Source organism: Phaethon aethereus, assembly GCF_964289735.1.
Source record: "Phaethon aethereus genome assembly, chromosome: 6".
Classification (NCBI taxonomy): Eukaryota; Metazoa; Chordata; class Aves; order Phaethontiformes; family Phaethontidae; genus Phaethon; species Phaethon aethereus.
Genome location: NC_138580.1, coordinates 43,368,224 through 43,393,744, shown reverse-complemented (window position 1 = coordinate 43,393,744; position 25,521 = coordinate 43,368,224). Strand labels below are relative to the sequence as shown.

The 25,521-nt window shown below is 56.1% G+C and overlaps 1 protein-coding gene across 2 annotated transcripts; it reads right to left on the bottom strand.

Annotated features, from left to right (window-relative positions):
* Positions 1–1,156: 1,156 nt before the first annotated feature.
* COL6A1 (collagen type VI alpha 1 chain) lies at positions 1,157–25,521 on the bottom strand (the record flags this gene model as incomplete). 2 transcript variants are annotated; one of them, XM_082001880.1, is made up of 35 exons in its annotated part: positions 1,157–2,106; positions 2,886–2,915; positions 3,682–3,856; positions 4,057–4,240; positions 4,552–4,661; positions 5,694–5,827; positions 6,708–6,716; positions 7,577–7,613; positions 7,972–8,007; positions 8,730–8,795; positions 9,285–9,347; positions 9,813–9,848; positions 9,933–9,983; positions 10,474–10,536; positions 11,011–11,073; positions 14,792–14,854; positions 17,204–17,266; positions 17,446–17,481; positions 17,561–17,614; positions 17,784–17,846; positions 18,265–18,327; positions 19,099–19,152; positions 19,405–19,449; positions 19,551–19,577; positions 19,951–19,977; positions 20,082–20,126; positions 20,948–21,001; positions 21,240–21,284; positions 21,383–21,403; positions 21,593–21,613; positions 21,705–21,827; positions 22,029–22,188; positions 22,494–22,694; positions 24,525–24,654; positions 25,413–25,521. In XM_082001880.1, the coding sequence occupies 35 exons, from the start codon at positions 25,519–25,521 to the stop codon at positions 1,496–1,498; spliced, it is 3,072 nt and encodes a 1,023-aa protein (XP_081858006.1). In that variant the 3' UTR covers positions 1,157–1,495. The 2 variants fall into 2 exon arrangements, with proteins under 2 accessions (XP_081858006.1, XP_081858005.1); XM_082001879.1 differs by lacking the exon at positions 25,413–25,521 and having other exon boundaries at positions 24,525–25,250.

Genomic DNA, 25,521 nt, shown 5'->3' with positions numbered 1-25,521 from the left:
GAGCTCTTGAAATGCAAGTCAGACAAACTTCCAATGAGATTGTGGAAAACAATTTATTTGACAAATTTCCAAAGTGGACAATTTTAGTAAAACACAGGCATAAAATAAAACTAACTCGTACAATGGGTTTTTGGATACAAAGTAAAAGAGTTTGGGATTCTGATACCTGGCAATCACTGTTGCTTTCTCAGAAGCGCATGAATTCATAGCGAGAGCACCAATGGAAGCACTGAAACAAAATCTCACCCAGCCAAACCACATCTTCAGCGTGGTCCTGGAAACCGCTGTGTAAACACCAAGGGCCCGCATCACCCACGTAGTGATAGCACCTTTGTCAGTATATCTGTGTGAGTCAAAGCCCCTGGCAGGTAACGGCGGCCTTTCCCTTGACTTTGCTGGGTTGTGGATGAGGCCCTAATTCAATATATAGTACAGTTAGTGGGTTTCCCTAGGGCCCAGGTGCCTAACTCCTAGATGGTCCTATAGAAACAGTACTCTCAAAGAGCTCACTGGGAATTAGACAGCTTGGCACTTTTGGGGAAAAAAAAAAAAAAAAAAAGTCCCACTAACTGGGCTCAGAGAGATTTTCCAGAATGGAACTTGGACCATAACAAGTCATCAGGTTATTCATGAGGTTCCTGGTTTCACTGTAGGACCATGAGATCGGTTAGTGAAGGAGTGCAGTTACGTAGCTTCTAGGATTTACCCCCCTCCCCAATGGCTGTTGTCCATCTTTCATTTGGTTGGTGCCCAGCCTCTCTGCCCTCAATGGGACTGTCAGCACTGAGGGATGCTCCACCGCTCACCTCCACCCCAGGCCTGGGAAGTCAGTGGCCCATCCCATGGCATTGGAGGTCAGAGATGCTTCCACCTGTGCCTAGTATGCTGGTGGTTCGGAAGTCCAGCCCTCCCCCCAGGCATGGGAGATGTGAACCGAACTTGCCAGCCATGACAACGATCCTCTCTCAAAGCTTGATGAAGTGTTGAACATTTCACTTGAAGCACAGCATTGGGTTAGGACCATTGTGAGCTGGGCAAGTACTCAGCTGATGTACGAAGGAAAGAAGCAAACAAACAAAAAAACTGTATCTGAAAAGAGCATAATTGGCCTTCTGAGACCAGGCTAGTCCTTAGTGGTACGAAATTCCTCATCCTGGTTCTTTCTTGGCAAAAAACAGTGGGATGAGGTTCCTTTTGGTGTTCTAGCGGCTTATTACTAGGTGTGCTTGTGTTTGCCTGCCGTGGGGAGGAAGAGGCAGGCACTGGCAGGGAGGGAGGTTTGAGGACAAGAGGGTAGAGATGCAGATGAAGAAGCAGTGGGAGAAGGAAGGGGACTATGCACAGCCAGGCTGTGGCACTATGGCTATCTGCATAGACAGAAATTCTTCAGGTTGGTCAAGTATACTGTTAATTTTTTTTTGTTGTTGTTTTGTTTGTTTTCATTTTTAGGCGAAACAAAAGCAGGCAAGGCCTTGGCAGCAATCCACCCAGATGCTCAGTCAACAGCTATCTTCCTGGACACAGTTTGGTAGAAGACGCCACGCAGCAGAGAGGTATAGTCAGGCACACGGAAGAGGTGGCGCTCCCCATAGACCACATCGTAGTCTGCACTCTTCCCCGTGACCAGGACACGGATGTTGGGCTCGTTGGCTTGGCTGCCCACTGCCAGCACATAGATCTCGATGCCAGCCTGCTGAGCTTCCTGCACAGCCCTCTCAATGGCCCTTGCGGTGATCCCTTGAGAGTTGCCATCAGAAAACACCAGCACCCTCTTCTTTGCCCCAGCACGGGAGGACCGCTGGTACAGCCCTGTGACATACCGCAGAGCGGCGTTGACGTCCGTGGCATCATTAATGAACTCCATGTTGTCGATGGCTTTGGCAATGACCGTGTAGTTGTACTGGAACTGAGCTTCCACTTTCTGCTGGTTCTTGCCACTGTACTGGACCACCGAGACACGCACAGAGTCGTCGGCAGGCTTGCCAGCCTCCAGGAACCGCTCCGCCAGCCGCTTTACGAACTTCTTGGTGGTCTCAAAGTTCTTGCTCCCCACGCTGGTGGAGCTGTCCACCAGCAACGTGATGTCTGCCAGCTCAGTGAAGGTGACTGCAAGGGGAAAGGCCCAGGGCTCATTATGCTGCATTTCTCCTCCTGCCTCTTCCATGGAAAGCTGGTGAAGTCACCGGCTGTTTCACAGGCTTCCTGCCTTGTCAGTCTTGGGGAATCCCCACTCTCTGGGTATTTGCTAGCTTGGTTCCCCCTACCCCAGTCCTGTCCTACACTTGTCCTTTTACCCTTTCATTCCTTCTTTTATTTGGTTTAGGACAGGCTGCATTCCCAGGTACTTATCTGGCTTAGATAATTTAGTGACTCTTGTTGCTTAAATACAGTGCGTGTTTTCCTTGACTTATGCTGTCCTTGCATGCCTGGGGAAGCACTTCATCTCCCAAGGCTGGCTGCTTTCCATGATGCATCTGAGGATTGTGTACGCTTCTGACTTGGAAGTGTACCCCACTAAATTCCTCCCTGTACTCACTTTTGAAGTACCTTTCTTAAATATCCCTCCCACAGTGATGACTTTTGCTCGTGCTCCCACTACCACATAGCCATCGATCTCATTACCCACCTCAGCTAAAGCCTGCAAGGGCTAAATCTGTCACAACCTCCTTTCTAGGTTTGAAGTGCCAGAAAAGCAACTGTCCCAAGACAGTTTTCCCCCAGGTGCTTTGGGCTGGTGTGTGTGTGAGAGACTCTGAGAGTGTCTAGCAAGGCTTGCTCATTTCTGGAGCTCAGGAGGCTCCCTGTTACGAGAGGTCTCGGAGCTCTGCATTCCCACAACACCCCACTCCCCACCCCTTCATGTGACATGAGGAGTCAATACTCACTTGGGCAGGTGTAGTCCGGACATTTCTTCTCTGTTAAGAAAATTAGAAAGAGTCACGTCACCGTCTCACCCAGGAAGAATCGCTTCTCCTATCGCACAGCTTTCCACGGAACCATAGTAGGGACAAACGCTCACCTCGGCCACAGCCACCCTGTGCAAGGCGCTGTGCAAAGGCTATAAACATGCCCCAGAAAGCACAGAGGCGTGTGCTTGAAAAATGCAGTGGACAGAGATGTCCTGCAGCAGGAGAGAACCTGGACCTGGCTGCCAAGTATTCTGAGATGTGAGACATCTTTGTCCCTTGTTTAACTAAACCTTGAATGCTGTTCTCTTCCCTCAACATTTGCTTAAGAGCATGACTGGTGGAAGGGAAAAGGCAAGGGAAAAGGCAAGGCAAGGCAAGGCCTTGGGAAGGGAAGAGAAAAGGGAAGGGAAAAGGGACGGGAACAGGCAAGGGAAAAGGGAAGGGAAAAGGCAAGGCCTTGGGAAGGGAAGGGAAAAGGGAAGGGAAAAGGCAAGGCAAGGCCTTGGGAAGGGAAGGGAAAAGGGAAGGGAAAAGGGAAGGGAACAGGCAAGGGAAAAGGGAAGGGAAAAGGCAAGGGAAAAGGCAAGGGAAAAGGCAAGGGAAAAGGCAAGGCAAGGCCTTGGGAAGGGAACGCAAAAGAGAAGGCAAGGCAAGGCAAGGCAAGAGGCAAGGCAAAGCAAGGCAAGGCAAGGGAAGCCTGCATCCCCCACCCTTTGGCTGAGGCAATTCTCGCTACCTTCCTTATTGCCTCCAGGCACAGTCTTTCACTCACCTTGGCAGACATATGAGGTGATGTTCTGCAAGAAGGTGTCATCCAGGAGCTCAGCGTAGTTGTCCCTTTGAATGGACAGTCCTGGCCTGGTCGGTCTGCTTAAACAAGCGATGTCATTCAGGTGATCTGGATTTGGAGGGTTCCGGAAAATGTCACCTATCCCAAGAGAAACCACCTGCAGGGAAGTTACAGTCCATCACCTGACACATTCATCATCTCATGCATTCATAAACTTGAAGGCTTGTCACTCCATGAGGGTGCTTCTAGTGACACATGTCCCCCCTGCCCTGGTCTTGGGTAGCAAAGATGTGGAGCCTGCACTACTCTGATGCATGGCTGCTGTGTGTAGGCACAGTGCTTCCCCTCTGCCCTTACCGGGGTGACATCGCAAAGGGAGTTAAGCGGGGTAGGGTCCCGCAGCGTGTCGGAGCGTCCGTCCGTGATGACGATGGCGACGCGCTTGTCAGAGGTGAATCTCCGCAGCAGGTTGTCCTTGGTGAACTGTAGGGCTTCTCCAGTGTAGGTGCCCCCTGCTATCCATTTCAAGTTCTTGATTGCCCTGCAAGCACAGACACCAATGAGCCTGCAAGCCCTGTCCCACAGATACTGAAGGAGCCCCTGGGAACACGTATCTCATTGACACGCTTGCTGAGGCAAGGCAACATCCCTGCATGGGGTTTTGGGTGGAAAACTGGCAAGCTCCTTGGCCTCAGCACCACCTACAATGCCACCAACTGCTACTTTCCATGAAAGAACATTTAGCATCCTTGCAGTTGCAGGAGCTGTTGGCCTGGAGATGAAGGATGGGAGTTGAATTAGGTGTCCCTGGGTCAGGTCTCTGCATGATGCGCTGAGACCCTGCAGACTCACTGTTTGAGTGCCCCAATGTTGTCTATGTTGGCATCCCCCATGGCCACCAGCTCCTGCGTGTTGTCATGGCTGTACTGCACAACGCCCACACGGGACTCCCCAGGTTCAAACTGTTGGAAAAAGCAGAAGACAGTTAGGGCCAGATACCTCCAGGGGGGCCTGGAGATCTCAGAAATCCTTCTGGTAGTTTCGTACTGAACACCTTCATGGCAGGCTCTGACACCTCTCCTCTGCCTTATCCCAGGCAGAAGAAGCCCCAGTAGGAGGGATTGCACATAGGGACCAAGTCAGTAAGCCAGTCAGTGAAATAAGACCCAAACTCAGGTTTCCCAGCTCAGTGGTCTCAACACAAGCCATGGTGTGTGGCTAGGAATAGATCTTTTTTCAAAACTTCTGTTTTTCTTCCAACACGGTGCTTTTGCTGCCCAGCTCCAGCCTTTCAGGCTTTTTACCTGCTCTTTGCCAGCCAAAGGGACCCATGCATGACTACAGCAACGTCCAAAGGCAGATCGTCATGGCTTTACAGCCTGTGCACTACAGACGTGTCTGATTATACCTTAAGGAAAGGCTGGATGCCAGACATCCCTTCCCAGTCACAGGGGTAAATGAAATTTCCCCACACAGCGGGTTACCAGGGAGGAGTTAGGAGAGCAAACGTTTATGTCCCTCTTCAGACTAAAAGACTCACTACTGGGACAATACTGCTGTTTTGGGCTGCAGAGATCCTTTTTAGTATTGTGCTTAACTGGTAACCTAAACCCAAGCTTGAGGTGTCTGGGGGGGCTGTCCATCGGGGGGCTAGGGGAAGTTGCAACACACCTCATGTGTTATCTACTCCAGCCACAAAAAACGCTCATCAGGACAAGGAAGAGACTGAGAGACCTATTGATTAGGCAGATACTTAATGAGCTGGGAGATGGAAGAAGAATGCCTTTGCCCAGAAAGTGTGAAATGTCTATATTTTGGGACAACAAACAGTTGTCACATCCCCATCATTTTATGAATCTGGGAGAAATCAAGACCCATCCTGGTTACACACTTGAAGCTGAGCCTTGTGGAGTGGAAGCATCTCCCTGTTTTTCTGCTTGCAGTGAAAAAGGGAGTGCACACAAGTGTATCCTAGCACTCGGTGGAAATCTCACCTTCACACGCTCGTCCTTGCTCAGGCGGTCAATGACTTTGATGATGAAGTCCTTGGCAATCTGGAAGTTCTGCAGGCCGATGCTCTCCGAGCTGTCCAGCACAAAGAGGATGTCGACGGGACCGCAGGTGCACTCTGCAGCAAGGCACAGGAGTGGAGGGGCTTGTGTTTTCTAGCGGAGCCGCTCGCTCAGAGCAGCACGTCGTGCAGGGAGGCACGCCAAAGCAAGCAGCTGATGTCTGCTGTTAGTCCTGACCAGGTGGTGCCTGTGCCCTATCTACCCGCAAAGCAGGGCGTAAAATAAAGCATCAAAATAGCTGCATAGGAGACTTGAGAGTCAGTTTACTAGTTTTTCCATTTGCATTTTGCTCAGTGCCCCTTTCAAGACACATTGCATTTCCAAGCTGTGAGTACCCTTAAAACACCCAGTAATTATTCCAAAACCCGTTTCCTCATAAGTCTTCTCACTTCTTCCATTCACCCCGCCCAGGAGGACAGAGGTGACACTGGTGGGCTGGAGGGGGCTGACTCAGCTTTCTCCCCTCTTTCCCCTGGCTGAAGGACATCATGTGTCCTTGGCTCTTCCTTCAAGCTTTTGGACTGCAAACCCAACCCATTGGGACAGCATCAGAGAACAAAACCCAGCACATTTCTCTGCAGAGCAGCACAGGATTTGGGAGGAGGAGGACAGAGCTGGATCCACAGCATGCCCTGAACCGACATCCCTTTCAACTGCAAAGAGGGTGGAGAAAATCTGCCTGCAGTTTGCTGGCACAGGGCACCTTGACAACAGTTTTCCAGTTGCAGGACCCAGCCACAGCAGCCTCCAAATCCGCACAGCACCCTCGGGGAGAGCTCGCTGCCCTCCCCTGCCTCCCTCATGTGCTCCATCCTCCCTCCAGGGCTCTCACCACGTCTCCCATAGCAGAAGGCAAGGACCAGGGAAAGGGAGGGGTGCAAGCAAGGAGAAGGGCTAGCAAATGTTTGCAGAGAAACTTTGCCAAGTAACACTCACCACAGCAAGCTAGAGGAGAAGGGAGAGAAAGAGAGAACGTTAAAAAGCTGGACACAAGGGTTTTTCACACACTAATGCAGGTTTGTGTTTCTGCAGACCCAAAGACACCTGGTCTGGACAACTCAAGCTCATGGAGGTTTCCCTCCTGTTTGAAATATCCATCTCTCGCTCCTGTTTCAGGTTGTGATGCCCTGTCCCTGCAGCACTGCATGCAGCAGAGCTGTTTCTGCACACGCTGATGCATTCTTATTTAAATCAAAATAAAAAAGCTAATCCTGGAGGGATTAAGGAAATTGCCAGAGTATGGAGCTCAAACTCAGTTCCCTAAGTACCCTGTGTCCTTCCAGCACTTCATTACGGGCCGTGGGCCAGAAACCCTTTGCAGCACATGCATACTGCTGCTCCCCATGGCAGGACACCCCAGAACAGCTCTCCCTTTTCCTAAGGGGAAAGTCAGGCCCTGCTATTTAAGAAAAAAAAAAATTTGTAAAACGGTCCACACAAAGATTTTACATAGTTTTGCTCATAATTTCCCTGACGGGTGACTGTGCATGCAGAGAGCCGCAGGCACAGCAAAGTAGTGTGAAATGTGGTTGCATGACCTGCTCTAGAGATCGAGCTGGAAGTCCCTGGGTCAAGAGAAGGCACAGCAGCACACAAGAGATTTGCCTCATTGTCCCAGCTGCAGGGAGGACCTCCCACCCCTCCCCCAGCTCGTTGACTTAATTGGGACTTGTGGAAGGGGAGCGATGCCCATGGCACCCTTCTGCGCGTTGCCTGGGGGTGGCCCTGCTCCCTCGGGGCCAGAGAAAAAGTAGCTGCTTTCCCACTCAGCAAGGAGCCCGGAGGAGCGGCACAGGGATACTCACAGCACATCTTCATGATGATGTCCAAGATTTCACATTCCTGAAAAGAGCGGTAAAGAAATGTTCGAATAACAGTGAAGGGAGCTGCCTGGCTCCCCGCTGCTGCCCACCATCCCGCTGCTGCCCACCATCCCGCTGCTGCTTTGTGCCCTCAAAACAGGCCTGGAAATGCGAGGCGTGCAAGCGGGGCACACGACAGAGGGCACTGGCTGGTGATGGACTGGCATGAAAGAAATCTGGCCAGTGAGATGCGCTGGGACAGTGATGGGGCGCAGCCACCACCCAGCCTGGGAGCACGAGGCTCCCCGTGCAGCAACCCCCTCCCAGGAGCCATCATGCGGGGCAGGGGAAGCAGAGACCAAAGCAGACAAGCAGTGCCCCGATCCTGTCCCACTCACATCTGGTCCTGGAGGCCCCACAGGTCCTGGTGGTCCCTGTCAAACAGAAGCGTGGAGAGAGCAGTTACAAGAGCAGCCAGTCCTAGCTACGGCGTACTCCGCCAATACCTTGCTGAACAATGCAGAGCCTGGAAAAGTCTCTTGGCTTCCCAGTTGCTGGCCCCTGCGCTGGACTTTGAGCAGGTACATCTGCTTGCTTGCACATTGCCCTGGGGCTGTACTGGGCCGGGGGCGAGGAGACCCACTTCCACGCATGCCATGCCCACCGAGGCAGGCAGGCAAGCTCTTGCTGCAGGCAGCGAGCACACACACCATGTGTGACACGGCTTGGCATTGCCCCACAGCACCCAGCAGAGGGAGGGAGGGAGGGAGGGATGCCATTTGCTTTGAAGATGCCTCTTCTGTAGCCTCCAGGCCAACGTGAGGCAACACAAGCAAGTGGCGACTCAACACGAACTGAAATGCTTTCAGGTTCAGGATGGCACTCCGAAAGGTTGCTTGCCCTTACTGAACCTGGTCATACAAGAATGCTTTGCTCATGAAAAAGCACAAGTGCCTGTGTTTTCTGCCCTGATTTAGGATGAACATGATTTCAGAGACCCATGTACCAGGCTGCAGCAGTGGGTTTTCAAACTCCCTCGCTCCTGCTGTGAGCAGGGCTAAGACCCGCAAGTCTGCAGAGAGCCCTGCTGTTGGGAGCTCCGTCAGCCTGGTACGCTGCAGTCATCCATGCAAACCCTGACAGGGTTCTTCCTTACCGGGCGGCCTTCAAGTCCCCTGTGGCCCTTTGCTCCTTTGATGCCCCTGGGGCCAGGGGTTGGGTTCTGGAATGAAAACAAAACCAAAATCCACAAGTCTGCATGGGAGAGTGGTGTGCAGCACCTTCTCCTTCCAGATGTCTGCTGAGACCTACTTAACCACGAAAATGGTATCTGAGATTGCTGTACCCAACTGACCCAACTAGAGTTAGGACTTGAGAGGGTCAGGATGGACACTAGGAAAATCTTCCTTCACAGGACAATGGTGCGGCACAGGCGCAAACATTGGTGCTATCTAGAAGCATACAAAACCTTGTAGAGATGGTGTCCACACCACAGCCTAACAGATCTGCAAGTTTCCCAGTCATAAGCTGTAGGACACAAAATGAACATCTGGAGAGAGCTCTCCTCGCCATCAGACACTGCTCAGTGGCAAAGGCCACTTGCAGTCTTACAACGTCTGACGAGCTCTGACCCACAGGCAAGGTACTGTTAGAGACCCAGCCCAAAGCTCCTGCAAGAGAAAGATGATTCCGCTTTTTACGTATCACTCACATCATTGCCAGGATCCCCAGCTTCTCCTTCATCACCTTTAGGACCAACATAGCCTTTCGTTCCCTGAAAAACAGTACAGAAGAGATTTCTGCATGGACAGCTGTTGTTAGTGTGGTGAGGCTGGTGCTGGCATGCAGTGACCTTGTGAGAGCTGGCTTGGGAGGGGAGCAAAGAGCAGTGAATAGGCTCCCTAGCACCAAATCGGAGTGCTGTTGAGGGAGAGAGCTTCTTCGGTGGCTTTCACTGTTATAGCACCACGCGGGTCCCCCAAACTTTGGGTCTGGGGCTGCAACAGAGAGCACTCTGCCCAGGCTGCCATCCTTGGGTGTTACTACCAGTGCACTGAGGCAGGACACTTCCACCAGAAGCATCTGCTCCAGAGAGAGGTTGGAAGAAGAAAAAAAGGGCTTTGGAGGAGCAGCAGCTTCAGGGAGCCCATTTCACCATGCAGAAGATAGAGAGGTTCTAGGAGCCAAGCCACCGGCCAGGGCAACTTCTGTGGGGCATATGAGGAAGCAGCACACTTACGTTAATGCCAGGGTCCCCTCTGTCTCCTGGCTGTCCCTGGGAACGAAGGAAAGGAAGCATGTTAGGTCAGACAAGCAGAAATAACGGTCTTGCAGTTTCAAAGCAGCACAAAAAACTTACTGGGGCACCCACGAATCCAATCGTGCCGTTCCCAGGAGGGCCATCCTCCCCCTGGAAAGGAAGGGAGAAATACGTGAGGTAATGAAAGGCAGACCCCTTAGATAGCACGGCAGCAGGATCCTGCACTTCTTAGGCCGTCCGTCCCCATGGTAAAATGTCTGCGCAAAAAATATGCGACTGGCTTAGAGTCACCAGTTGGAGACTGGTGCAGGCAGGTAAAAAGGACATCTTGCTTGCGTGTGACCTGCACAGCCACTGGGAGGAGAGCGACACTATCCCTGGGGTATGACCACAGGCTGGGAACAGACTGGGATGTATCAGATCTCTGTTGTTGGAAAGTACATCCCAAAATACGGCTCTTCGAGCCTGCAGATGTGATGCATAGTCAAAAGCAGGCTGCTTGCAGATTTTCCCAGCATATCTCAGCTGTGTATGAGTGCAATCTCTTTTTTCCCTGAGTTGGACCATGCTGTTGTGGAACCAGCCTGTTGAATGTCTTTTCCATATTGCACAACCCCCGCCCCCAGCAAATACCACTCACCCTTTCTCCCATCAGGCCAGGGTCTCCAGGCAGCCCAGGTGCTCCAGGCAATCCCTTTGGGCCCTGGAAGGAGCAGCAGCAGTGGTCAAGCATTGCACCCTGTCCTTCGAGCGGGGAAGAGGATGCCTTCTGAGGCAACCAGCTACCATCATGGGAGGTGTTTTGCTTATACAAGAGCAATGCAAAGCCTGCAGCCGGGCTTGGGATTCAGCTTGCTCCCTGCTCTGGGGATCAAATCTGCTGCAGATACGGGTGGCTGCCCTCAGAGAGCAGGTACCCCAGCTTCTGCGATGGGAAGCCACATGGCTTGTCAAGTGGCTACGCTCTCTCCGTGAGATGGCGTCTGGGAGGGGGGGAAAAAGGCAGCCACAGCCTTAAGGACCCTCGATGCGTCTGCCAGGGAGTTGCCACCCAAGTTTGTAGCTGCAACGGGTTTCCAAGATCTGTGGGATTTGGGGACAGCCCTAACGGGCAGCATCTCCTGGTCTTCCCTTAATTCCCTCCTGCCAGAAGACGCCGTGATGGAGCAGCACTGACCTCATTGCCACGGGGGCCATCATCTCCTCTGTAGCCCTTGGGTCCGGGGGGTCCAGCTTCACCCTAGGAAAACACAAAGAGGTCTCACACCAGAGATTTTCTCTTGGTGTTGCTCCGGCCCTGAAGGGCTGGTTCCTTCATTTTGTGACACGGTGGGTGCGAGCAGCCGCCTCGTGCCTTGCACCCATCGGTGAGTCACCTCAGCCTTGGCCAGCCTCACAAGAAAGGACCTATGGACAGGGGCTAATGCAGGCGGAGAGATGCTTCAGGAGCTGTGCCTGGCCTCCCTGCCGCAGCTCCCCATGCTCCCTTACGCCCTGCTTTCTCTGCAAAGCCCATCGCAGCCGGCCCCAGCCGGATCCCTGCTGAGCACAAGCCAAAACAGAAAGATTTCCGGGCCACGGTGCGACGCTGCAGGCGTGGGTTGAACGCCATGTGCTTTCCGTGGCAGCTGGCCCGCAGGAGGGAGCAGCCTCTGAGCAGAGTTTCCAAGGCCCTAAAAGCCTTGCCCCTCCTCGACACCTCCGCCTGGGGACAGGACCGGGGAGGCAGGGATGGTGCTTTCGAGCAGCGAAGCACAGCTGGGTTGTACAGCGGCACCTCATCGGCTGTGACAGGGGTGCCCCAGGGGCAGAGAAGGGCCCTTGGTGGAGCACGTCGCCCTGAAGGTGACACAGACCTCCCTCCGCAGAGTCCCTCCCCGCGCCTTGGAGCTCGGACACCCCTGGGCGGCAGCCGGGAGGATGGGAGGAGGGTTTTTTTGTTCTCTGAGAGCTCTGGTGGGTACCCGAGGGAGCCCCTCCACCTTCTGCTCGGTGCCAGGAGACTGGTAATGATGGTGGGTAGCGATTGGGTAACGATGCTCTTGCCTACAGCTCCGAATGCTCAAGCAAGGCAGCGTCTGACGCGGAGCCAGGTGTGCGGCTGGTCCCCAGGGGATGGAGACGACAGAGGTGGGCAGAGGGAAGGCAGAGGGCAAGCCGCGGCGGCAGCGAGCAGTGACTCGGCCGCGGGCTCCTCCGGCATGGCTGCTGCAGGCAGCGGTCGTGCCAGTTCAAGACTCCCAACCTCTGAAATATTTCCTGCACCGGGCCATGCGACTGCAGTCTCCTGGCAGGTGGAAGGCAGCACTCACTCGACGGTACCTGGGCTTCAGCATCGCAGCAGCACGTGCCCAAGAGCTTCCTCCGTATTTTCAGTGCATCAGCAGCGCCTCTTAACTTTTTTGCGAGCTGCCCCAGTGTGCTGGCTCAGCCTTAGCCCAGCGTTGCAGCCACTTTCTCACCACCCGAAAGATGAGGAAGCTGAAATCCCCTCCAGCTGTTGCTTCTGCTTCTCTTCGCACAACAGCGGCTGGGAGAAGCTGGTGCCAAACATCCGTGCACGCCACATGTACCCTTTTTCCAAGGAAAGGTGCACGGGTGGGTGCAGAGGGCTTAAAATTACACAGTGCAGAGCACTAAACTGCTGAAAGGCATGTGACCTTATTTCTGCACAAAAGCCCAGAAGAGAGAAAGCTGGGAATGAGGGTCAGGAGCTCGTGATCGTTCACATCAGCCAAAGCTGGATCCATGGCACCCTTGGCTCGCGCTGGCCATACGTGTCCTCACTGTAGCACACAGCGCAAATTCCTCACAGCCCTGGAGGAGTTTATGAAGATGCAGGATTTCGGATTGGGAAATCTTTAGCAGCTCCCTGTCTATTGCCTTTCTGGGTGCAACAAGAACCCCAGAAGGGATAGGCATCATGGCCAGGAAGAGAGAGACACCACCAAAACTGCACATGAGGATCACGGAAAGAGTGTGCTAACCTTTAGCTTCTCTCAGATAGAAAGAGGATGAAAGGGAGTCACAGGTTAGCGGGAGCCCTTTCCCCTCGCCAAAAGAAATATGGTCCAAGAGCCAGAGCTTGCAGATAACACAGCTTGAAAAATACTTGTGTTTGCCAAAGTCCTTCTCTTGCCCAAGCCCAATTACGCATTTATTTTTAATTTGGCCAAGCAAAAGCATTCTTCCTCAGCTTATGGAAAAAACGTCCTCGCTTTGCAACTGCTTTTGAAATCTCCCTGGAGCAGTGGAGGCACTGGGGCAGCCTCTGGTCTGGGGAGGCATCAGACACGTTGCTGTAATGCTTCCCTCTCTGACAGGGGTTTGACTCAAGTTCAGTGCTCCCCAGAAGGGAAGACTGGTGTCCCACAGACTCAGTGATAGCAAGGAGACTGTTCTTTCCCCTTTCTCCTCTTCTTCTCCACCAGTGAAGGCTGCCTGGAGGCAGGTTCTACCCCAGCCTGTCTCCCCACCATGCTTGGACAGCTTCGGCTCACAGGCCTGCATCAAATTTCCACCTTCTGTGGAGTTCTTCTCCTGCCTTGAACCTGGAATGAGCCTCTACCACCCGGGGAGCTGCTCTGGTCCTTCCTCCTTCTCTGGTGTAAGCCTGCAGCTCTAGTCCACTACATGCACACACCCAAAGAGCTGCCTTCCTACCAGGGCCACCTCCCGAAACACCACCTCTCACACCATGGCAGTGCCCAACAAGCTGGATGCTGCCAGATGCTCTTTGAACTTGTGGCAGGAGCTCAGCTCAGCGACAGACAGCAGGATCTGGACAATCCTCCTGTGTGAATTTGGTGCTCTTCACTAGCATGAGACAGGATCAAGGGAAGCCCAACTCCAGGCAACCACAGCCTTGGCACGAGTGTGTCCTCTCCCCAGGCTGTGGCATGGGGTAGGGCTGCCATGGGGGTCACCCATGCTGGGGATAATGTGAACATAACAGTGTCTGCGTTGTGGATGTCCTGCAATCCAGATCTCCTTCAGGGCTCTTCAACACCTGGTTGACTATGAAGGAGTTAAAAAGCTGTTTCATCTTTGTCTGCATGCTGGTCTCCATGCTTCACCCCTTGCGGAAGCCCTGCTCCACCAGCATGGGAACATTTATCTCAATACTTCTCTGTATCTTAAGCTCTGTCAAAACTCTGATGGTATGGGTAGGAGGGGAGCTGTGCCACAGAGCCCTGTCCAAGGGCGATGTCAAAGCCTGCTTGCTCAGGTGGAAAGACCCCGTTGGCCATTGCAATCAGTGCTATTGCCATGGAGGATTAACCCAACAACACCTAGAGGCATTGACTGGGAGCTGGGTATGCCTTTGGGAAGAAAGAGCCTTTAATTGTGCAGAGGACAGAAGCCTTCGTCAGGCTGGAGGTAGCCAGCTCTGCTTGTTCAGAAAGCCCATGGGGTCTGAGATTTGTTCCTTGATGCACATGAGGACAAGCAGTCCCCAAAGCAGGAGGGCCAGACCTTGCAGTGAGCAGACTTGATAAACGCTGGCTTTGGGACAGACTGTCTCTGCAGATGCCAAGGGTGTCAGGGACACCACTGGGGTCCTGTCAGGCTATCCTCGCCAACATGTCTCATTGACTCCCTTGGCTGAGGTGAGCAGCAACTGGCCCCAGGCCTGAACCTTTTGTGCGTTGCTGCAGCTCGCACTTACCACTTTCCAGATCTGTCAGACATGTTGACATCTGTTTCCATGGGTCTGGGAAATGGCATGGAGGTTGCTCTGTCTCCAGCCCAGCAGCCAAGCCTCCATTGTTTTAGCCCTGTTCATATTCTGGGTTCTCCTAGAAATCCCTGACCCTCTTTGCTGGCTTTGCTACCAGCCTGGAAGACGCTGAAAATTTGCCCCAAGATGCAGTGGCATCAGTTAAGCACCCTACCCCACTGCCCCCCGACCCCAACCGCTTCCACCTGGGATCCAGAAGGTTAATCCAAGCTCTTACCTGGTCTCCAGGTGGTCCGAGGGGTCCTTCCCGCCCTTGGTCACCAGGTGGTCCAGGCTCTCCCTGAAAATGCACACAGAGGGCATGAGAAACTCAAAGAGGGACAGGCATAGAGTGCAAAGGGCCCTGCGTGCGATGGGGAGCAGGATTGCAGCACCAATAGCACATGCTGGATAGAAACGCAGTCATCCAAACAGGGAGTTTTTTGAGGCAGATTCAGGAGTTGAGTAGGAAACCATCAGAGATATGGGGAGAGAGAGACTGGCTAGTGTGGCCACCTTAAAGCCAAGAAGAAGACTTTCTGAAGGACAGGAGCGCTTGCCTCTTGGGTAACGTGTTTCAGCCCATTTTGCACCAGAAAAGCAAATGCCTGGAGACATCCATCTTGCAATGCTTCTGCAGATACACAGAACTGGCCCTGGACCCAAAACCATGTAGTGGCTCTTCCAAGCCACACTCTGCAGCCATGGCTGCTTTTCTAGAACAGCTCCTGCCCTGGGCAGTCTGCTTGGAGAGGAGCTGCTGTCCCCATGCACAGGCTGAGACTCCAGGCTAAGCAGCCTCCTTCCTCCACCCCCTCATCCTCCAGCCTGCCATCCCTGAGGAGCTAAGGGAATTTCCAAGGGGATGAGCCAGCAGACGGGGAGGGACGTCCTCACCGCTCATTGCTGGTGCTCTCCCTCTCCTTTGCTGACACTCAGCACCCTGAGATGGGTTAGGGCTGTTTGCAGAGAACTGACAGCCCAGCAGAGCCTGGAAAACCTGAGTCTGGGTGTTTTTGCACCCCAACAGCTGCAACAGAAAGAAATGACCAAGGGCTGGACGTGGCTTAGTTCCACTTTGACTTAACCAGTGTGGACAGGGACAGCCTTCCACCAGTCCAGCAGAGCTGTGTCCCACCAGGGCAGCACATCCGCCAGACCTGGGCTGATGCTGGGGCACCTTCCCCATTCTAGATACACGGCCAGGAGTGCATAAGCTGGGGAGGCAAAAGGAGAGCCAGGAGGCATGCCCCCCGTCCCTGCAGCCCAAGAGCTTGCTGCAAGTTCCTGGCAATTCAGAAGAAAAATTTTCCCTCCTGCAAAGTGGAGCATTACCCCTTACAGGGCTGAACGACAGCTAAGTGCAGAGCTTTGTGCCTTACACCCCCGAGATCAGCCAGCACCACGTGCTGCAGGACGAGCATCTTTGCAGGAGGTGCAAGGGGACCTGGGACGCAGGGCCAGGCAGCCCCCAGCTTGCTGGGAATGGAGACGTTCAGAAACATCCCGCGACAGTCACTTCACTGACTTCAAACCTTGAGGAAAGCGGTTGAAAGCTTCACGACCTAAAGCTGTTGTTTGCAAGCGTGAAGCTTCCAGACGCCTAAGCCAAACGGTAAATATAAAACACAACTTCCAAAGGGCCCTGAGCACCGGTGGAGGCGTTTCTGGCGAGGTTATGCAGCCTCGTGCTTGGGCTAAAACTTGGAAGGAAGCAGCCCATCGTCTGCTGAACAATTTAACTCCAGGACACAGGCGTGTCTTCATCTCCCGCGCACATCTGCCCCGCACACCACGTGCGGCAGCGCTGCCGATCCCCGAGCAGTAAACAGGAAGGGGGAGGCTGCCAGCAGCCCCCCTGCCAGAGCTGCCCCCTCCCCACGGCAGACCTCTGCCCCCCCTCCAAGCTGGTGGTGGGTACTGGCAGTTCTTGCAGCATGGACGGGGGAAGAGCGGTGCCATGGCGGTGCTGGCAGTGCCGGGACACGGCTGGCCACCCGCTGGGACGCTGCTGATGGACGCCCTGGCTCCCGCTGCCCCTCCCTGCGCAGCAGCACCCCGTGTCCCTCCCCGGCGTGCGTGGCACCTCTGCTGCTTGCCACATGTTTGTCCTGGCCTGCTGAGGGCTCCTGCCCGTCCCTCCCACGCTCACGCTCGGTGACTCACCCCCGGCAGGCAGGAAAAATACTTTCCTAGTGACTCCCACCCAAAAGGGGAGGGAAGGGTGTTCCCCCTCCCGTCTGCACCCACACACGCTGCCCTGCTGCTGATGCTCCTGTTCCCTCCTTCCCGACTCACCGGTACCCGCACAGCCCCCTGCGCCCGGAGCTGGGCACCTTGCCCCTCTGCTCTCCATCGACTAGTCTGGCAGCTGCGAGGCAGGGGTGACCGCTCTCCGCCTGCTCTTGGCTTGCTGGGCACACTCTTCTCAGGTTTTTGGCTCTTTGGTGGCTAACTGCTAGCACAAACAGGCTATTGCCAGGGGAACAATGGTAGGTCCCACCCTGGGCTGGCAGATGAAGGCACTGAGCTTGCCTGCTGGCCCACAGGTTGGTGGAGTTAGCCACTGGGCACCTGTTTCTAGTCCCTTGCTGCCAAGTGTGACCTGTTTGCAAGCAGAGGCTGAAAGCCGCCCCACGGATGCAGTTACCGGCTCTCCTCTTGGCCCACGGTCGCCCGGCGAGCCCGGGGGGCCTCTTTCTCCATTGCTGCCCTGTAAGGAGATGGTGAGAACACAAAATCAGGACCTGCTCCTGGCAGCAGCAAAGCCCCCCCCTCATTGCCCACCTCCAAGTGGGCTCACCCTCAGCCCTCCTCCTCCTCCTCCTCCGGGTATCAGCCCCCTGCCCATGCCCTGCCGGCGTGGTGCCCGGCCTCGGTGCCCACACTTACCCGTTCTCCAGGAGGACCATCCGCACCCACAGCGCCCTGCGGAGAAACGGCAGGGGTGGTCAGGCCATGGGGATGGCCGGCAAGCACTCATGGTGGGGACGGGCAGGGGACTCACCTCGTCGCCCGTCTCTCCTGCCGGCCCAGGCTCACCCCGGTTTCCAGGTGCGCCCTGCATGAGCAAGCCACAGGGATGCAAACAAGACGAGTCAGCAGGTTTCAGAGCAAAGACCTGCACCCTTGCAGAGCCTTGGGCAAGCTCTGCTTCGAAGCCAAGGCTGGAGCAAAGGACCTTTCCCTCTCACAGAGCGCAGAGGATGCTCGCACACAACTTCACCCACCTTCTCTCCAGGGCTGCCGGGAATCCCCTGCCGGCCAGGTTTTCCATCATCCCCAGGCTGCCCCTTCACAAGGACACAAGGCACCGTCAAGATTGCATCCAGTGCCCAGCGGTAGATTTCTGCTCCCACGCTGCAGAGGCCCGGCACACACCGAGCCCCCTTTCTGGGCTGCTGTCCCTCCCCAGGGAGCTCCCTGTCCCCAGCAGATCCCCCCACCACTCCACCCACCCAATGCAAGCCACCCTGTCACAGCAGCCCCCCAACATCTCAGGGATGCTCGTGCCAGGCTTGTGGGCACCCTGTAAGCTTGGGCAGGCTGGGAGTCACACCGGCCACTGTGGGACGGGCAGCATCCTCCAACATGGGCTTGCCCCCATGCAGTGCAAGGAGGCCAGCGATGGGTCACTCACCACCTCTCCCTCTTGCATGCAAGGGGTCCCAGCACCCTTCCACCCATGTGGGGCTCAGCAGAGTGGCTCACCTTTCCTCCCTTGGGTCCATAAGCACCGGGATCTCCCTTCGGTCCAGGTGGGCCTTGAGCTCCCTGTTGAAAACAGAGTCAGCATCACTGAAAACCAAGCTGGCATCACTATCTGCAGGAAATTGGGCACGGACCGAGCACTCCGGCAGCCTGGCCCACAGCTCCCCAGCAGGACAGATAGGAGGGACATGCACTCAGGAGCGATGCAGGGATGGCACAGTACTCTTGCACTATGAAGCCGTGCAAGCAATGCTGCACCACGTTGCTGAAATACTGCAAAACTGAGCATGCTTCTGCAGCTCAGAGGAAAATGGCAGAAAAGGTGGTGGTTGGGCTGCTGTGGCTGGACCGTAGTGATATTGGTGCCACCATGGATGTGTTATCCTGAGAACATGGAAATAAGCAGGGAAACTGGAGGAATGCAACATCAGAATAATGTTGTCCAGAGCCCTCCAAAATCTCCAACATTTTATGTGTGGCTGGGCTCAGCAGGCTGAAATTGGTTAATCCTGGGCTCGCCTATCTGGCACTGAGCTCTTTGCAGAGTTCCCTGTGCTGAACAGCCTTCAGCCAAATGCTTCCCCAGCTCGTGGCTTCCCAGGCAGCCTGTGCAAGGGGGCACAGCTCCCAGGCAAGGACAAGGCAGGCTGTCCTGGGGACACCCCCGAGGTGCCATACCTGCGATGAGCATTGCATGCCTAGAGGCCTATTTCCAAGCGTGGCAACTCCCTCCCAGAGCTCCCTTCTTGGGGGGCTCCCTGTTTCCACACGCCTTCACGGCGGACTGGCTGTGCTGGTTCATTCGCATGTAAGCAGCACCCACAGGGTACGTACGTCGAATCCGGGTGAGCCTTTGCAGCCAGGTAGCCCAGGGTATCCAGCTTCACCCTGTCAGACAGACAAAGCAGGGGTCTCTGTGAGTGGTGCCCGTGGAAGACCCCATCCATCATCCCAGCACCTTGAAAAGGACATCCCAGACTTGTCCCCGGCTGGCAGGTGGATGGCCCTGCAGGGGGGGAGCCCCACTGCCCCACGTGGGACACTGGCTTCGTTCTGGGACCCCGCAATGGTTTTGGAGGTGTGTCTGGGCAAAGGCCAAGGTCCTCAGTCTAAGCAAGGTGCCCCAGAGCTAAGGCTTACCTTCATGCCATCGATGCCATCGATTCCACGCCTGCCCTTCTCACCCTGAAATGGAGAGTAGAGACCATGAAGAAGTAATTTCCAAAGACCCTTCTCCCCCCAGGCATCAACCAGAAAAAATAAATGGTGCAAAAGCAGAGGCTGACCTTGGCTCCTTTGGCTCCTCTCGAGCCCTGTGAAAGGAAGGAGAGAGATGTCAGGCCCCCGAGCAGAGCAGATCCATTCCCCACCCACGCTGTGGTCCCCACGCGAGCTCAGTCTGGGGGTGCAGGCATTCACTGTGCCCCTGCTCGCTGCTGGTCTCTCCCGCTCTGCCCGGCTGTGCCCACTGCCCGGTGCTTGCCCGACCCCCGGGGCTGCGTCCGCTGCAGACGGGCTGCTCCCACCGGATCCCCGCGCCCGGCACGGCTGGTGCCGGCAGGAGGGACGGATGCATGGGCATGTACCAGACCCCCACACTGTGCAGCTGCAGGGGCAGCCCAGGCTAACTGAGCAGGGGGACACAGGGGCACCTTCCCCCTCCTATCACATCCTTGTTATCCTCACCTTTTCTCCTCGACTTCCTTTGTCACCCTAGAGATGAAAGGGGAGAGAAAAATGGGAGAATGAAGACGCTTGCAGCACAAAGCCTGTGGTCCATCTAGGAAGCATGCCCGTCACTCTGCAGCACCACATACCTTCATTCCTTGGTAGCCGACAGGTCCCATGTCCCCTGGCCTGCCCTAGCAGACAAAAACATGGTGTTATGGAGGCAGATACTGGCACCAGCCCTCGCCATGGGGCAGTTTCACCCAGGTTCTTGATGTGGGGCTTGGCCCCCAGTCTCCATACCCTCCCACGAGAGGCTGTCCCCTAACCATGCTCCTTGCTTGCATGGTCTGGGATCACTGTGGAGGGCAGAATGGACCTGCCTTCACCTCCACCATCTCCAGCCCTTCCTGGGGGTGAGGGAAATTGGACGCTTGGGGACATGTCATCTGAGATGAAAGGGAAGGGCAGAAAACCCTTGGGAAGGAAAAATCTGTGTGTGCATGACATGGGGTTTCCAAATTGGGAAGGCACAAGCTGAGTAACTGCACGCTCACGTGTGTGGGAGAAACGCACCTCCCCAAAATAAGTGTACCTAGTAAAAAAAAGGGAGGAGGAGGGAAATAGTTTCCTTATGCTATTAGCTTATTTACCAAAGGTTTCCCTGTAACACTGCTGTGCTTGTCATGTCAGAGGATGCGGGAGGGAGCCCAGAGTCCAGCCCTGGGCTGGCATACATGAGTCAGAGACGTGTCCTCCAGGAGGAGCAGCTATTTTAGGTGAGGAACAAGGAAGCCTTGTAGCAACAGAGGAGGGGGCCATCCCGCTGCCTGCCCGGAGCCACTGCTTGGCAGGATGGCTCTGTGGGGGGACAGCTGGCCGTGACCCCACTGACTACCATGGAAACAGGACGATGTAGGCGCAAGGGCTGGTCAGGATGTGCCTGAGAGGTCTGGCCAGAAGTGGCCAAAAAATAACCCCTGCACAGAGTCACCAGGGCTGATCCGTTACTTACTGGGGCTCCAGCCTCTCCTTTCTCGCCGGGAAGACCTGGCTTGCCTCTTTCTCCCTGCAATAGAGAACAGAAATAAAGTTAGCTCATCATCCCCAGGAACAGAACAATGACCTGTTGAAAGGAGAGCAGGGTGTATGGTAGCAGCAGTGCTCCACGGACATGGGGAGCAGAGGATGCGGACCACATCCACCTCAATGGGGCAGTGGTGGGGTGCCTCATCAGTCTCTGAGCATCCCCAGTGAGCCTGTCCCACAACCCTGGTCCCACAGTATGGCCGCAGCCGGTCCCTCACCTCATTGCCTGGGTCGCCAGGAGGTCCGGGGGGCCCTCGGGGTGGCTGTGGGAGAGAGGTATGGGTTAAGACCAGCCAAAGCACAGCGTGGGGCCATGGGGATGCCAAGGAAAGGAACAGGGGGTCTCAAAAGCCTGACTCACCTGGCACTCGAAGGAGCAGCACTGCCCAGAGAGAAGGAGAAAACAGCATTAGAGGCAGTGGGCAGCACCAGGGCCGGGCTGCACCCTGCACCGGGGCAGCTCCGCAGGCTGGCAGGGGCCAGGCAGGGGCTGCCTCCAGGGCAGGGCTGTGCCACCAAGCCCCCGCTTGGCTGGGAGTGACCCACAGGGGACGGGCTCTGGGGGACTCACCGATTGCTCCGTGTTAACTTTCTGCAAGACAAGAAAGGAAAGAGAGAAGGTTTGAGAGGGACGAGTGAGCCCAGGGAGGGGGCAGGCTGGGGAGGGGGTGGGTGGTGCTCACAATCATGTCGATGATGGTGTTGATGGTTTCCTCCACGTCAAGCTCCCGGGTTGGCTTCAGGCTGGTGGCGGTGAAGTTGCGGCGGTAGGCATGGTCCGTGGCAATGATGTTGAGCCGCTGGTCCTAGGGTCAGGGGGTGGGGAGGGCAGAGTGAGAGCTGCGGGCACACGTGCAGGACCCGTCCCCAGAGACCACCCTGGGGACCTGCATCCTGCCCTCAGGGAGGGGCTCTGAGGGGCAATCAGAGCCTCCTTTGCTGTGCTGGGGGTCCTGTGGTCCCGCTTGGGACCTCTGCAGGGAGCATCCCTGCTGTGTGGTCCCTACCAGGTGGTTGGGGGAGATGGCCACAGAGAACACTTTGATCCCCAGATGTTTGGCTTCATTGGCAGCGTCATCCAGGCCTCCACAGGGCTCCTTGTACCCTTCCAAGGGGTGTCCATCAGTCACCACGATCAGGTATTTATTCTCCTTGTGATGGGAGCCACTGCAAGGATTTAAACACAGGATCTATCATTGCAAAGATTTAAGAGATGTACCTGGAGAGGAGTGGCTTGGGCACCTCTGGACACTCACTCAGGTCCTGGTCAGGGCATGCCTCATCCCAGCAAAGCCAGAGTACTAGAAACCTTCCATCCCCATACCTGTTTTGTGCCTAGGTGACCTCCTCTCCCACCCTGGGGACAGCTCTGCACAATGAACAGGGACGTCCTAACCCCGAAGATCCCAACCTCCATCCACCACAGCCAATACCGCCAGCATCACCCCCTCCGCCCGCCCCTGCTGCCTTACCTGATAAGCAGCTCCTCGATGCCCCGCTTTATGGCACAGTCGGTGTAGGTGCCCTTCCCGATGTAGTTCACAGCTGAGACGCGGTTCTTCAGCTCGTTCCGGCCGCTGGGCATCGAGGTGAGGCTCTTGATGAGCACGACCTCATCACTGTAATGCAGCGCGCCAGCGTTCCACACCAGGTTGCGGTCGCAGCGGTAGTACCTGCATGGACACACCAGGGCATGCGCTTTCCAGCACCTTCGTCCGCACCCTGCCACCACCTCCGCTCCGCTGGCGCCGGCCCACCACGCCAAACACAGATCCTCTGCCAAACATCGCAGGGCTTCGCAAGGGCTTCCTGCTCTCCTGCAAGGCTGGGGCTTGCTTCACGTGCAAAGTCCAACCATGGGAGCAGGGCGGTGTGTTTAGCAAGTGCAAGGGCAGAGGGGTGCAGCTGGTGGGAGTTCGCAAGGGTCAGACAGTGTGGTAGAGAGTCTTCCCAAGGAGGTTCCAGGCTGCAGTGGCTGGAGCTGAGCAGGGCATGCTGAGCCAGCCAGCCAGGTGCGTGTGTGCAGGGCAGGTAACTGCCAGAACACCCCACCAGGGATTGCCGTGCATGTTCTACGGCTGAACACGTTAACATCAGAGAGGGATACCTCCTTCTGAAGAGTGCTTTGACTGGGAGACAGAGGAGTGTGTGCGTTGACGCCCTGTCCCGTTGCTGACACAGCCCGCGCCCACGGCTTGCTGGGACGGAGGCATCGCGGCTCCTTGTGCTTTTGGCCTGGAGTCGTACCCGATGTCCCAAAACGGGTCTTTTCAGGATGCTGGGGCCAATTCCAAAGGGATGGGGTTGCACAGCTCCCTCACTCTCCCTGTATTCTCTCTGCCCAGCAGGACCCTTCCCAAAGCCACCTGAGCATTGTCCCCTCCAGCCCACCGCTGCCGGCTGCCTCGCCATCGTGCATGCTGACCGCACCGCGCACACGGTGGGTGCCGACAGCACGGTGTGCAGGGTGGCGGCTTGCAGGGAGGTGTCTCCAGAGCTGGTAGAGAGTGCCAGGGCAGGCACAGGGTGTTTGGAATGAACTCAGGAGGTCCATCCATCTGCCTGCACGCAGCTGGGTCTCTGAAGAAGGGCCAGTGCCTTGCTTAGGAGAGAGCCATGCTGCGCTGATGGAGGCCTGGCAGTCGTTCCGAGCACGAGGCTCCTGGCCTCTCGATGCCTTGTAAGATAGCTCTCTCGCCTGGGCAATGGGCGGGTGATCTGCTGGCCCCCCCCGCCTGTCGCGACATGGGGACCTTGCCCCTCGTGCAGCACTGGGACATCCCCACGGTGCCCCTACGGGCACCAGCGCTCATCTCCCGCTGCCCTGAGGGGCTCCCCAGGACCCACACCTCTCCAGGACCCTCCTGCCAGCAGGCGAGCCGTGGCCTTGGCCTGCAGCCCCTCCCCATCCCGCATCCGGGTGCCCCCCCGCCCCCCGGAAGCCAGGACTTGGGCTGGTGGCTGCGAGGGTGGGCGAGGGGAGGCAGATAAAGGGCTGGGCAGTGGGGCGGATAAGGGGCTCCCGAAGCTGGGTTCAGTGCCACAAGGGGCCGTGGGGGATGCCAGCTGCAAGGGGGATTTGCCCCTGAGTGCGGGGTTTAACGTCGGAGGTGCCCTGCTGCCAGCACCCCGAGCACCCGGCTCGTCCTGGGCCCGCGCAGCCGCTGGCACGGGGATCGGCGTCGCTTTGGCCCCACAGAATAACCCCCCGGCCGGCCGGAGGCCGCGGCGCTGGGGCTCCGCGCCCGCCGCTCCGGGAAGCCCTCGCTCCCCCGAGGGCGGGTGCGGAGCCCCGCTAGAGGCGTGCTGCTGCCCTCGGCCGCACGGAGCAGAGACGGGGCGGCCGCGGGCGGGGAGAGGGCGGAGACGCTCCCGCCGCCCCCGCCGGCAGCCCGGCTTTCTTCCTCCCTCTCCGCAGACGGGCGCATGCGGCGGTCCCAGCATCCCGCCCGGCACCAGGCTCCATTCCTAAAGCAGCCTGGGCACGAGCCCAGGAGACGTACCTGCTTGTCAGCTTATCGATGAACCGGTTGGTGAAATCTTTCACTTGGGCAACCAGGTCCCCAAAGGGCTTCACCCTCAGGGCAACACTCTCCGAGGTGTCCAGGACGAAGAACAGGTCCACGGGGCAGTCTGGGAGGAAGCGGAGGGGCAGGAGTCGGCAGGTGGCCCCGCGGCATCGCCTGCCCAGCCCCGGCTGCCCGCGCCGTGGGCTCTGCGCCAAGGGACCGCTGTCACAGCCCAATGCCAGCCGAGACATGCAAGCACACGCGCGCGGGTCAGGTAGCTCATTCCTCTTTTGGCATCAAGGGGTAGCTGGGTTGAGCACATATTCAGAAAACATCACTTTGTGGCGTTTAACAACTTCCTATACATTTTTTTTCGCTTACATTCGAAGGATATCTTTGCAAGACCAATACTAGGTATTATATAAAATAATGTGCAGCTGCAGCAATCACTTAAAAAAATAAAACCAAGACACGATAGCGATTAACACAATGAAAAAGTAATGATTTTCTGTCACACCCTGGTGCAAATGCCATTGCAGAGGAGAGAAAAGGCACCTTAACAGCCAGTGTCAAAACCAAAATCTTTCAGAAAGCTAAACCGATATCAGCTGTCATCCCCCCTCCTGCATCCCAGTGCTACTGGTAACACCTGATGAGAGAGAGCCAAGGCGAAAAAGCCAAAAAACCCATTAAAAATGGGTACGTCTTGCAGATCCTCTCTAATCCTACACCATTCCCCTCGGCAAACACAACTCCCAAACATCCCGACAAAGCTGCGGCTGTGAGCAGCAGCGGAGGCGTCCGCCCAGGAGGGGAACAGCAGCCGGACTTCTCTGCTGATCCCGGGGAGGAAGAACGCCCTGGGAAGCAGTCCGGGCTTACCTTCTGCGTTTGCGACCTGGGTGCCGATTTCTGGGCGCTGAGCCCACGAGCCCCCCCCGAGGAAGCCGGCCGGGAGCAGCAAAGTGAGTAGAAAGTCTCGCAGCCTCAT